The 14,092-nt window shown below is 46.6% G+C and overlaps 1 protein-coding gene across 5 annotated transcripts in view; it reads right to left on the bottom strand.

Moving 5' to 3' along the window:
• Positions 1–7,158, bottom strand: part of ADAM12 (ADAM metallopeptidase domain 12) — a 377,489-nt gene extending 370,331 nt beyond the window's left edge. For 3 of the 5 annotated variants that reach the window (XM_003277782.4, XM_030805508.1, XM_030805517.1), the window contains exon 1: positions 6,658–7,077. In XM_003277782.4, coding sequence (XP_003277830.1) covers positions 6,658–6,745 — 88 coding nt within the window. In that variant the 5' untranslated portion in view covers positions 6,746–7,077. Of the gene's footprint in view, positions 1–6,657 lie in introns of all 5 variants that reach the window. The other 2 variants (XM_030805503.1, XM_030805511.1) reach the window with 2 other exon arrangements.
• Positions 7,159–14,092: the final 6,934 nt, after the last annotated feature.

The following is a 14,092-nucleotide window of genomic DNA, read 5'->3' as shown; positions in this document are numbered from 1 at the left end:
GGCTGCGGCAGGAGGATGCTTGAGCCCAGGAGTTCAAGACCAGCCTGGGGCAATAGAGTGAGATTCTATCTGTATAAAAATTTAAAAATTATATATTTTTTTAAAAAAACTTTTGAGACAGACTCTCACTCTGTCACCCAGGCTGGAGTACAGTGGCACGATCTCGGCTCACTGTAGGCTCTGCCTCCCAGGTTCAAGCGATTCTCCTGCCTCAGCCTCTGGAGTAGCTGGGATTGCAGGTGCCTGCCACCATCCCTGGCTAATTTTTGTATCTTTTTTTTAGTAGAGATAAGATTTCAACATGTTGACCAGGCTGGACTCAAACTCCTGACCTCAAGTGATCCATCTGCCTCGGCCTCCCAACGTGCTGAGATTACAGGTGTGAGCCACCACACTTGACCAAAAATTTAAAAATTAAGAACAAATTAGTTGTGCATGGTAGTGTGTGCCTGGAGTCCCAGCTACTAGGGAGGCTGAGGTAGGAGGATCACTTGAGCCCAGAAGGTCGAGGCTGCAGTGAGCTATGATTACACCACTGTACATCAGCCTGGGTGACAATGCAAGACCCTGTCTCAAAAAAAAATAACAATAATAATAATTTAAAAACTAAGCAGCAAAGCTTTGGAAGATGGAAAGGGGATGGACAAGTTGTTACCTATTTAGCAGGGAAGAGAGAATGGGAACTTACGACCTGGAAAGGAGGGCAGCCATCAGAAGGTGGGATGGATAAGCAGAACCCTGGAAAGGTGGGAACAGGGGACACTGTATGGGTCAAGGCCAATACAGGCTGAGGCTGAAAACCTGTATAACGAGAAGCTAGAGCCCTAGATCCCTTGCAAAGCCAACATAGCTAGGTGTTGCCTGTCCTCCTCTGACCAACACGGGAGGTGTATTTCCTGAAGACACTGAAGTAGAGAAGTTCTGTACATAAGGACTCCCAGGAATCGTGAAGGGGGGGTAGCAAAGTGCTGAACTGAAAACAAAAGGATTAAGTTTAAACAATAGAAGCATACTTAATGGCAACACTATCCTCTTTTCCCCTGCTCAGCTCACAGGCCCTACAGCCAGGCTTAAATTGCCAGACTGAAATCGCCTTGGCAGGAAGCTGAAGGATTCTTCCTTGGAGAAATTGACCAGCCTAAGAAAAACAGAGTCTGTGATATGTGGATGTCTCTCAGCAAGATGAATGTTCATCAGTCAATAAATCCATCTGTGGAAGTACACAGAGCTTCTAATCAGCTCTTTAATGCCCCATTACTAAATATCAGCAGAGAGCCAAAAATCAGACATTTGAAGAAAGTCAGACAGAGATTAAACAAATAGGGGGGAAAGAGAATCTCAAAGCTAACAATGAGAATGAGGTGAACAAAAAATGTTTAACAAGTAATGACTAACACATTCAGAGTTAACAGCAATCTTATATCCATTACAAAAAAGAGGAGGACACTGTAATAAGGATAAGAATAAAAGAACATTCATAGCATAAGAAACCTCTTGGAAATTAAATGTGGTAGGATAAAATTTAAAATTATTTATTTATTTTGATACAGGGTCTCATTCTGTCACCGAGGCTGAAGTAACACAGCATGATCATGGTTCACTGCAGCCTTGACCTCCTGGACTCAAGTGATCCTCCCAACTCAGTATCCTGAGTAGCTGGAACTAAAGGTGTGTGACACCATGCCCAGTTAATTTTTTAAAATTTTTTTGTTGAGATGTGGGGAGGCGGCGGGGGGTGGAGGGTGGTCTCACTATGTTACCCAGGCTGGTCTTGAACTCCTGGGCTCAAGCAATCCTCCTGCCTCAGCCTCTCAAAGTGCTGGGATTACAGACATGAGCTACCATGCCCGGCCAAAAAAATTTAAATAGAAGGGTTGGAAAATGAAATTAAACAACTGTCCCAGAAAGTAGAACAAAAATGCAAAGGGATGAAAAATAGATAAGAAAATTAAAGGATGTTTTCAGGAGGCTGGGACATTCAGCTAATAGCAGTTTCAGAAAAGCTGTGGTAAAAACAGTGAGGAAGAAATAAATGAAGAATGAATGTAAGAAAGTATACTAAGACTTGACAATATGAATATTCAAACTGAAGGGGCCCACTGAGTTCCTAACAATTACTGATAAGAGCATTGCTAAAACACATAATGCAAAAATACTAGTGACAAAGAAAAAAGATAATCACTTCCAAAAAGAAAAAAAGACTACATTTAAAGGTTTGACAAGCAGAATACCGTCAACTTCTCAAGCAGTAATGGCCACAGAGACAATGAAGAAATGCCTTATAAAATACTGAGGAAATATTATTTCTTTCTTGGAATTTTATACCTAAACAAACTAGCAATCAAGGGTGGAATGAATGAATGTGTGTTTATCTATATATTTTATACAAGGTATGCCAGAGACACATTCCAACCTTTGTTTTTACTCACAGAACTATTTTGTTTGAAGCAGCAATGCATATAGTTAAAAATATTTACTTTTCTAGTATTCTGTACAAGCTAGCAGTGGCCCTGTGTCACAGTCTAGCCAATGATATCTAAGACAAAATCTACTACAAGGGCTTATGGAAATATTATTTTCCTGATGCAAATAGATTTGACTGGTTCTGCCTTTTGTCCTTTCTGCTGTATTACTGCCTGGAATGCAGATACGATGGCAAGAGGTACAGCAGCTATCATGAGACCACGAGGAAGTAAGCATAAAAGCAAAAGTCAACATCTAAGTACTGCAGATAGAAATAAAAGAAAGTGCTTGGTCCCTGATCACATCACTGACCTGACACACCAGTTACACCAGCAACCAAAATACTTACTTTGCAACTGCTTGTAAAGAATACAGGCTTGAAAAAATTGCTGCTGTCATGTTTTTTTGTTATTTGCAGCTGAAAGCATCCCTGACATATTCACGAGTTATCAGAAAAAGTTGTATCTCCCCAACACCCTTCCTCAGGAAGTTACTGGAAAATGTGCTCCACAGAAATGAGGAATGAACTAAGAAACATTTATATTGCTCAGAATATAGATGATTCAACACAGGAAGGATGCAAGAGGAATTCTTAGTGTCTTGGTAATAAGGGTAGTCCCGAGATAACAGCTGTAATGTATGCCTAAAAAGTAACCCGTGAGTCACATTGGAACAGGAGGATGAAGGGATCTAGGAAAGATGACATCAAGAAAAAAAAAAAACCACGGCTAGACTACTTGATGTGTTGGATCCTATTGAAAGGAGGTTGATAGTTTTCCCAGAAAGTGTGGAGGTAAAAACAGAGGTTGTGTAAGGGATGAGAAAAACCAAAAACCAAGTATTCTCCCTACTCTCGCTCTCAGTGCCGAATGTTTCACCTCTGGTCACCCAAATGTGTGGGAGTTTCTCCTCACCAACCACCAGTTCTTCAGTAGAGATCAACTCGGAGTCCTACAGTTTAACTCTATTCTGACTCTATCTACCTGGAGAAAGCATCAGATCACACAGGTTAAGTAAGGGCTCAGTCCCACAAGACTTCCCCCCAATGTCAGATGCCAATCACAAGTAGTAAGTTGTCACACCTATACTTCTGACCAACTAGCTATAAATTGGGGGTCCACAACCCCCTTCTCAGGTTCAGTTAATTTGCAGATGAGCTCACAGAACCCCAGAAAACACTTGCTTATATTTACTAGTTTATTATATTAATGAAGGATGTAATTAAGGACACAGATGAACAGCAGTTGGAAGAGATGCAAAGGGCAGAGAACGTGGAAAGGGATGCAGAGCTTCTATGTCCTCTCTAGATGAACCACCCTCCAGGAACTTTGATTTGCTCAGCAATCTGGAAATTCTACAAACCTTGTCCTTTTGGGGGTTTATGGAGGCCTAATTACACAGGCATGATTAATTACACCACTGGCGATCAAGTCAACCTTCAATCTCTCTCCCCTCCCTGAAGGTTGCAAGGGGGGTGGCACTGAAAGTCCCAACTCCAATCATGCCTTAATAAGCTGATTAGCATACAAAAGACACTCTTAATACCCCAGAGATTCCAAGGATTTTAGGAGTTCTTTGCCAGGAACCAGGGGCAGAGACCAGATATACATTTCTTATTATATCACAATATCACAGCTTGGTGCACAGAAAATAAAGCAAACAAAAACCAAAACAAGGCAATCATTAACTCTAGGAAAAGCAAAAAGTTACAAGAAGGGTGAAATGCCATAAAACACTGCACAGCAAAACAGTGAAAAGTATTTGCAAACTCTTCTTAGTGCAAACATTGAATTTTTTTTATTGATGGCACTAGTATATTGGGTAGTTGAATAGAAGAGAAGGCAGTGTGTCTGGAGTAGGGTGAGCAAAGGGAGAATGGTAAGAAAGGAGATCAGAAAGGAAAATAGGAATTAGGTCATGCTGAGGTTTGGATTTTCTTTCCTAAGGGTGCTAGAGAGCCACCGGGGAGTTTTAGACAGGAAACTTGAATGCTCTAACTCATGTTTGAAAATAATAACTTTGGCTCTATTGTGGAGGAAAATATACCATGCAGGGATAAGGTGAAAAGCCAGTAGGCCCATTGGATAAGAGGGATAAGAGGCTTCTGCAGAAGAGATTTTTCCTATAAGGTGGCCTGGACTGGGAAAGACACACTGCAGGATGTAAGGAAGTGGGTAGATGGGAATATACTTAGGAGGTTGGTGGCTTATGGAGTAAAAAGGGAGACACAGGGATGACTGCCTACATGTCAGCACAGGGCATGTGGAGAAGGCAGAAGAGGTTGTTACTGGGTTCAGGAAGACCGGGGAAGGAATGATTTGCAACTAGAGAGTCTGGGATCTAGGGTTCTGTTTTGGACTTGTTAGGCTGAGTTGCCCCAGAAAGTACCAAGTAGGCAACTGTGCCAGGGCTCAGAGTACAGACAAGGCTAGGGAGAAACTCAGAATATGCTTAGACTCAACAGGTAGTAATTCCTCCTTTTCTCTTGCCAATGCAAAGAAATGTTTCATTATATGTTTGGAGTTTTATACAGCCTCAATGGTATGATTTGGGGCACTGACTGATTGAAGACTTGATACTGAGAATCCAAGGGTAAACAAGCAGTGAATCCTGGAATATATCACAATAGGTAACCCATTCAAAGTGCTTAGGCCTCCCTGGTTTTCTATTTTGGGTCATATCTGTCTTAAGGAAACACTCTCTCTACCAAAGCTGAACTCATAAAATAGTAAAAGTCCTCCCACACGCATACACCCAAGAAATAACTTCCCATTATTAGCTGGATTTAATAAACATTTTCTTCCAAAAAAAAATTTGTCCCTGCTCAGTAGACTTCTCTTTATGTGTACAAAGCATGTGCCAAGTTAAAGACCATGTTAGGCACACTTTGAGACACTTTCCGTTTTTAAAAAAGTTCTTTCTCAATAAACATTCAAAAGGACCACTTTGTTTAAAAGTCTTTCAAAGCACTATTCACTACAGGTCGTAGAGTTCTTTAAACCCTCAGCAGTATTCTTTCTTGACTTTCTCATTGCTTTGTGCAATCTTTGTATTTAATCATTTATCCCCAAATTGGTCTTCGCAGTGTGGATTTTAACAAGAACTGGGTTTTAGCCACATTACAGTAGACGCGGTGGGGGCGGAGAGCAGCAGTGGCAATCGCAAAATAAAACGTATCATAAAGTGGTAACGGTTCGTGATTGAGGCCAGTTGTTGAAAAATAAATGCCTGTTATATAGAATCATAGAAATTTAGAGCTTGCGGCCAAGGCAAGTCGTTCATCGGTGGACCGACAGCGCCCCAGGCGGCAGAAAGAAGGCGGCGGCGGCGGAGACCCGGGGAAGTTGCCGGATTTTTAAAAAGGCACCTGCTGGGTGAGTCCTCACTGTGCAAACGGGAGCCACAGGTGCTCGATTTTAAGGGGCTACAACTCGAAAAAACCTAAGTCTGTAAAACAACCATAAGATCCGCACGTTAAACTAAGTAAGTTCTCGCTGTACACCAAGTTGATGTGGGCGATTATTTACGGTGGAGAAACTGAGTGGAGGGAGGAGGGAGAATTCCGCTAAAGTTTGCCCGGGACTGACAGCTAGGGAGTGACCTGGAAGCCAGGAAGAGGGGCAGGGAGGAAACTAAAGAAGTAGGTAAGAGAGTCAGTTTATGAAAATAGAGCCTGCTGTGGAGCGCAGCAGGCACACCTGCGGAGGAGGGGGCTGCCTCACCTGCGGGGCCGCTGAGCGCCCCCCTAAGTGTGTTAGCGGGGGAGGCGGGGGCTGGAAAGGAAACCTGGTGAAGGGCTGGCCCAGAGCCTGGGGTGGGGGTATTCACTGCGGGATAGGGCCAGCAAGAGGACCCGACACTCATCGTCCCGAGCGACACGTGTAAATGTCAAGATACAGAGACATCTGCAAATGTCACCCAAGAGGGTGAGGACGGGGGAGCGGTCCCGAAGCTATGCCCTCCGGAGCAGGCACTGGCTCCTGCGGGGCTGCGGGCCAAGTGTCCCCCTTCCCCAGGGAATTGGCACCTGGGCGGGGATCGGTCTTGCCGCGCTGGAAGCGCGAGCCCCAGGGCTCAGGAGATGCGCCGGGGCGCGTCACCCCTCGGGGCAGTCCTGGACCTCGGCGCGCCCGGGCGCAGCGTGAGGTGCCCCCGGCGGGGCGGGCAGCGCGCCGCCCGGGTTCGGCGACTTACCTCGGGCCTCGCGGGGCGCGAGCAGAGCACCGACCAGGGCGAGCAGGAGGGCGCGGGCGGGGGGCATGGGCGGCGGGCGCGCTGCCATCGTCGCCGGCCTTACGTGCAGCAGCTCTCGGGCCCGGCGGCGAGCGCTGCACTATACCACGCGGGTGCGGAGCCGGGGCCGGGCGTCGCGACCGGAGGGGTTTCCTGCCGCGGCGAGTCAGCTTCGGAGCCCTCGCGCAGCGCCCGCGCCGCCGCGGAGCTCGTCTAGCCTTTCATTTTTAAAAAAGTTTCCCCCCGTGTGTGTGCGTGCGTGCGCGCGCGCGCGCCGTTCTGGCACAAGCCAGCCTTGACCGTTGCAATAAATGAGCAAACTGTCCGAGTTGGCCCGGGGACGAGGAAGAGCGTTAGTGAGAAAAGGCAGGTCTGTGAAATGGATCCACGGCCAGCAGTCACCGTTCTTATTACCGCGGAACAAATTATTTTCTCCCCCGCACCCCCGCCCGTCGGCGGCGTCCCGCGGGTCCTAGAGACCGCTCGGGTCCCCCCCCCGCCAGGGTCCCGCCCGGAGCCGCGGCTCGCTCACCCCCGGGGGTGGGCGGCTCGGGGCAGGGCGCCTCCCTGGCCGCGAGCGCCGGCGGCATAGACGTGGCTCGGTGGCGGCCGGGCGCCCGGAGCGCACACGTCCCCGCCCCAGGATGATGTGGCCGCAGGGCCTGGGGCGCCCGGCTGCCAAGCGCACACGCGGCGGCATGGTCCAGCTTTCCAGGCTGAAGCTGGAAATGATGACTCTGCTGCTCGCTCCCCGGCTCTCTGGAAACCCTCGGAGTGCGGGTCAGGTCTCCACCGCGGCCCACAGCCCGGCGCGCGACCCCGCCCGGCCCTAAGCGCCCAAAGGGGCATCTCTTGCCGGAGAAACAAGCTTGGACTCGCAGGCACAAGACACCTGGGCGTTACTTTTGATCAACAGTGTTAGGTTTTACGTTGATAGATTGGCTCACGTTTCCATTCCATGACCTGGACCCAGAAAAGGGTGTACAGTGACGTTCACCAAACTTTCCTGATTGTAAGAAGCACCTGGGTTGGCTTGTTAAAAAGATTCCCGGGCGCCCTCCTACGCTTTCAGAATGAGACTCTCCAGGCTGTGGGGCCAGGGGAGCCCAGGGTGTTTGGAGAAACACCAATGAAAGAATGGTGCGCCTTGCCTTCTCATCCTTGTTCCGGGCTGACCCCACCTCTTCAGCCTCGCTCGGCCCTCAGGGAGACCATCAAAAGCAGCAGCGAGGGGGCCCGCACAGACAGAAATGGCTGGAGCTATGGAGGATGGCTGATGCCCACCCTGCGTGTTACCATGATTCCCAACCTTGGGGACTTATTAGACTAGGAAGAGTTAAAGACATTGCCAGCCCCAGAGACCAGTTAACTCAGAGTTTCCCACGATGCGTGGAGCTCAATAGTTTTCAAAGCCTCAGGTGATTCTACTGGGCTGCTCAGACCTAGGACCACCTGCAGAAATTCCATCCTGGTCCTGCGACCTCGCACCGATTCCTACCTGAGCACCCACTCCTAGGAGGCGCTTATCCAGCATTTGAGGAAGCTGCCTTCCATACCATGTCTTCCCACTGCAGAGGAGTTTTCTCAGGAGTTCTCTCCCACAGCAGGTTGTGCAGTGTTCCCAAAACCAAGGTCGATCCTCCTAACAAGGTGCAGGACTTTCTTTTTTAAAAACCTTAGTGGGAGGCACAGGCTGTCCAGCCCCCTTCCCAATGCTGCCATATCTCAGCACCAGATCGGGAAACCAGGCCTGGTTCAAGCCCTGTGTCATATCTAACCGTACTACCAACCAGCGTTGCAGTGTACTTCTTTTGTTCATTCATTCAGTCAATCTACACGAGCAACCCTATGTTAGGGACTTGGGAAACTAAACTAATGAGAAAGCCTTTTGCCTTCAAAGACTTTTCTTTCTGATCAAACTGATACATCATCATTATTGGACAGTGTGAGCTAGTTACTTAACCTATTTAATAATGATTAGGCTTGTTTACTGATATGGTTTGGCTGTGTCCCCACCCAAATCTCATCTTGAATTCCCATATGTTGTGAGAGGGACCTGGTGGGAGGTAATTGAATCATGGGGGCAGGTCTTTCCTGTGCTGTTCTCATGGTAGTGAATAAGACTCACGAGATCTGATGGTTTTAAAAAGAGGAGTTCCCCTCCACAAGCTCTCACTTTCTGCCTGCTGCCATCCATATTAAGACATGACTTGCTCCTCCATGTCTTCTGCCCTAGCCATGAGGAAATGTAAGTCCATTAAACGTTTTTCCTGTATAATTACCCAGTCTTGTGTATGTCTTTATCAGCAGCGCGAAAACAGACTATTTACTACTTCGTAATTCTTTACATACCTCGTGTAATTGGAGTATTGTGCTAACATCTTTCACCTGCATTATTTGATTTTTAAAATCCTGAATATAGAGATGAGGAAACTGCAGCGTAGAGATGTAGCTTTCCCACCACCACACAGTGAAGTAGGTCAGAGCCCAACCTCAGATCTGTTAAAGATAAAGCCTGTTTCTTTAAGCCTGAGTTCCAACCTTCAGTTTTAGCAGCTGTTAAGTGAAGGTAAAATACAAACCTCCCAGGTGGTTGTGAGCACCAGGTGAACTAATGCAATGTCTCCCAACCTATCTGATCCCTGGAATGTCTGTTAAGAATTCAGTTCCTCTGGCATTTGCTCTGGAGATTCTCATTAGAAAGGTCTGGGAAGGATAGTTTTAGCAAGTACTTAGGTGATCCTGATACTTGTGGCCCATAGAACTTCAGACACATCGACGCAGGAGAATTAAAAATTGTTTTCTTCCAGCTCAAAGGGCCAGATTTGCTTGCAGATGAGCCCAGCCACTGGCCTCTTGGATCCTTCTGACTGGTTAAATGGTTTATTCACAATGGACCTAATATGTGCTGTGCACTGGGCTGGGGGCCTTGTATACATTTTCTCTTAATGATCAATTTATTTTCGCTCTTTAATATTCAATTGTTAATGTTGACTGTAAAAGTCCAATTTCTTTTAAACCTGGATGTTGCAAAGCTTCCTCCAAAGAACTAAATGTGCCCCAAGACTGTCCTTGATTTGTTTTTGACTGAATGAAACAAAACAGCCATTGCAGAGGAAAAATAAAGAAAAATAAAATCCTAGCTGCAAGCCCTGGATTTCAACCCTGTAATTCACCATCTCTGTGAAGCAAGCGGCCTGGGCTGACACTGTCTCCATAAAGCCTTCATAGACATCAATAACAGCCAGCTAAGGCAAAGAGCAAATCCCGCGTCCGGCAGATGGTCTGCCTTTGGATGGAAATTCTGCCTCCTCATTCACAGGAAATGGAAGCCGACATCACATTCAATACTGGATTGTTAGGTAATGGTGTGGGGTCAGAGGCCAGGATCTGCACATGAAAATTTCAGATAGATGGCTTGTTGTCCCTTCCTTTCTAGAAGAATTGACCTTTGCAATACTGTTTCCTGTGTGCTATTTTTGTGTAACAGCCTGGGCATTCACAACGAACAGGGCACTTATTTCTTACCCAAACTCATGTAAGCTCAATCTGCTCTGAGTACAAGCAGATGAAAAATGGAGGCAAACTTTCCTAAGCCAGGAATTTACAGGCAGCCACTCCTAATTTCTGCAGTAAGTGAAGAGCCGGCCTCCTTGCAGAGTGACCTATTGACAGAACTTCAGACACAGGCTTGCAGAACAGCTTTTCTCTCTCCAAGCACAGCTCCCAAGGCTTACTCCAAACTTAAACAAATGCGATTGCCCCAAGATTAAGATTCTTGGAAATCATTTTAATTCTATCTCTTGGAGAGATGAAAACTCTTGCTCCTCTCGGCCTATTATAATAACATGTAGTCCATTTTTCTTTTCCTAGATCTCTCACTTCAAGAATCCATGCCTTCACCTCCTCAGAAACCTGCCCCCGGTGAACCTCTTCTGGGCAGATTAAACCCTCTTGTCTCCGATACTTTCATTATAGCAGAGAATCAGCACTTAAGTAGCCAGTCTAAATGCCAAAGAAAGAATGCTCCTGGGGCTGGGGACAAGGAACTCGGGGACACGCTGTGTCACAAGAGACAGGAAAGGTCACCCCATCTATATTCATCTATGTCACCTGCCCATTGACCAGTCAACTTCTCCAACCAAGTGACAGTCATACTTCACTTAACAAAGATACATTCTAAGAAATGCATCGTTAGGCAGTTTTGTCACTGTGTGAACATCACAGAGTATACTCACACATCTAGATGGTACCGCCTACTACACATCTAGGTTTTGTGGTATAACCTGTCACTCCTAGGCTACGAACCTGTATGGCACATGACTCCACTGAATACTGTAGGGAATGGTACAGTAAAAAGGCAGAAAGGTACGGTAAAAATACAGTGGAAAAGATTTGTTAAAATGGTACACCCAGATAGGGAAGCTCCATTATAATTTTATGGGAGCATCCTTACAAGTGCTCAAGTGCGTACTATGTGATTGATCAAAATGTCATTTGGTGACTCATGACTGTACTGTGATGGGGAACTTATTATGCCCCTCCCTACACACCCCCAGATTCCATTTTACATACCCCAAGTGACTGACAGTACTAAGAAACGGACACCTCCTGGGGCAGCAGCTGCTGAGACAGCCTCCTGGCCTGGGTGCTTATCTCTCCCACCATCAGTGGGGGCAGGCTAAGTGCAAAGGCAGCACCCAGAGAAAGGCAAACGGGAATCTCAAAAACAAACATGAACTATGACAAGAATGACCAAACATTCGAGGATACTTCATTTAAGAAATAGGGCTGGCTGGGCATGGTGGCTCACGCCTGTAATCCCAGTGCTTTGGGAGGCCGAGGTGGGTGGATCATGAGGTCAGGAGATCGAGACCATCCTGGCTAACACGGTGAAACCCTGTCTCTACTAAAAATACAAAAAATTAGCCGGGTGTGGTGGCGGGCGCCTGTAGTCCCAGCTACTCGGGAGGCTGAGGCAGGAGAATGGCGTGAACCCGGGAGGCGGAGCGTGCAGTGAGCCGAGATCACACCACTGCACTCCAGCCTGGGCGACAGAGCGAGACTCCGTCTCAAAAAAAATAAATAAAAGAAATGGGGCTTAATCTTCTTTCCTTTTCATGTGGGCTGGGCTTAGTGACTCATTTTTTTTTATTTCAATAACTTTTGGGGTACAAGTGGTTTTTGGTTACATGGATGAATTATATGGTGGTGAATTCTGAGATTTTAGTGCACCTGGGACCCGAGTAGTATATGTTATCCCTGATGCCCCTCCCACCCTTCCCTTTCTGAGTCTCCATAGTCCATTATACCACTCTGTGTGCCTTTGCACACTCATAGCTTAGCTCCTACTTATAAGTAAGAACATATGGCATATGGTTTTCCATTCTTGAGTTACTTGGAATAATGGCCTCCAGCTGCATCCAAGTTGCTGCAAAATACATGATTTTATTCTTTTTTATGGCTAAGTAGTATTCCATAGTGCATATATACCACAGTTTCTTTATGCACTCATTGGTTAATGGGCACTTAGATTGGTTCCATATCTTTGCAGTTGTGAATTAATGACTCATTCTAACAAAACGCAGCCTAAGTGAGCAGTATGTAAGTTCTGAGGCTAAATCATGAAAGGCATTTCAGCTTCCTCCTTGACTCAGGTTGCTCGCTCTGGAGGCAACCAGCTGCCATGTCGTGAGGAGCCTCAAGCAGCCCAGTGGAGTAGAGCTGAGGTGGGGAATGAGGTTTCCTGCCAATAGCCATGTGAGTTAGCTATGTTGGAAGTGGATCATTCAGCCCGTCATTTTCAGATGACAGCAGTCTTATGAGAAGACCCCAGGGCAGAACCATTCAGCTAAGCTGCTCCCAAATTCCTGACACACAGAAACCCCCTGAGATAATTAATATTTGTTGTTTTGACCCATTACTTTGGGGAATAATTTTTTACACAGCAATAATTGTTATGCACTTAATAAAGCAAATGTTCCATTTCTATATCTTTTTCTAGCTTTTGGAATGTCTTGGTAATTTCAATATGAAGGGCACCCTTCTTGTTTATCAGCTTTAAAAACAGGGTGTAGATAGGGTGGCCATGGGTCCCAGTCTTGTCCTATTGTACTTATCAACAGCAGTCCCTTTCTCTCTCACTAGAGTCCTGATTTGTAGACAAAGTGCACAGTTATCCTGTCTGTAGATAAATGTTTCTTTTGTGCCATGTCTTCAGGGCAGGAGGGATGGGCAGGCACACATGCTTGGTTGTACATCTTGACTTGATTCCTTCCATGAAGGATGGTTGACCGAGTCAGCTCGCTCACGATGATAGATACCAAGCCACAGCACCCAAAGCAAAATTGGCTGAGGCCATGAAGATTCACAAGGTTGTCTGAGTATCCCCACTGCACGGTTAGGCAGTCACAGAGTGATCTGATCTGGAGTGCCATTTCCGGAAGTTGTAAGACATTTTTCACCTCCTGCCAAAGTACCTGGGGCTCTGCTGGTGGCTGTATCTTGAATGCATCAAAGAGAAGATGTGATGAAAGGTCATGCTTGCTCTTGCTCTTAGAGAGAATCACCAGAGGAAGCATAGCTGCCCCACCACCCAGGCTGGCCACTCAAGTGTCAGGTTTCTGTTCCTGCAAGGATGCATGGACTCCCAGAAACCAGGAGGGCTGGGGTTGATGGAGGCTGGGGGAGGACTCCAAGGTGCTCTGGGGACAAGTCTTGGCCTCCCTATCCAATCTCCAGCAGGTTTCTTCCTAGAGAGAGAGGCCAGACCTACTTTACGATAACGCAGGAAAAGACCTACATGCCTTATTGAAACTCCGTCTTTACCTGATCTTTCTTGTGGCAAATTAGGCCCTTTGCCTCTTATTCTGTGCCCTTAAAATTGGCAAATAACTAGACACTGGTCCCACTTCATGCACTTGAATATGGTTCCCATTTTGTCTTTACTGTTTCAGGCAAATCAACCCCAATTTCTTTAATGTACCCCTTGGGTCCTATTCTCACTCTTTCTAATTATGTTTGTTGTTGTCCTTTGGCACCGCTCCAGTTTCTTGATTTCTCTTAAACTGTGGAGGCCAAATGTGGCTACAGAGTTCCAAGAAGGGTCTGCATGAAGCCAAGGGAAGCAGAACACTGGCTGATTGTGCCTAGTGGGGTCTCTCTGCAGCTGAGACTTTTAACTCGTTTTTGGAGGCCTGACCTAGTTTCTACTCTGAGGATGAAGAAGCGATTCTGGGTCTGGGGAGGCCAGCTGCTCTGAGAGCAGGGTGGCTGACCCTGCACCCATCTGCTCCCAAGCCCTGCATGTGGTACGTGCAGTCCCCCTCCTTTACCATGGTTATTTCAGTCTGCTTCTCAGATCTCAGTTTTTTCTCTGCTGCTTCAGTTTCTCTCA

Source organism: Nomascus leucogenys, chromosome 3, assembly GCF_006542625.1.
Source record: "Nomascus leucogenys isolate Asia chromosome 3, Asia_NLE_v1, whole genome shotgun sequence".
Classification (NCBI taxonomy): domain Eukaryota; kingdom Metazoa; phylum Chordata; class Mammalia; order Primates; family Hylobatidae; genus Nomascus; species Nomascus leucogenys.
The sequence above is the reverse complement of the archived record's forward strand: the minus strand, read 5'-3'. Positions and strand labels throughout refer to the sequence as shown.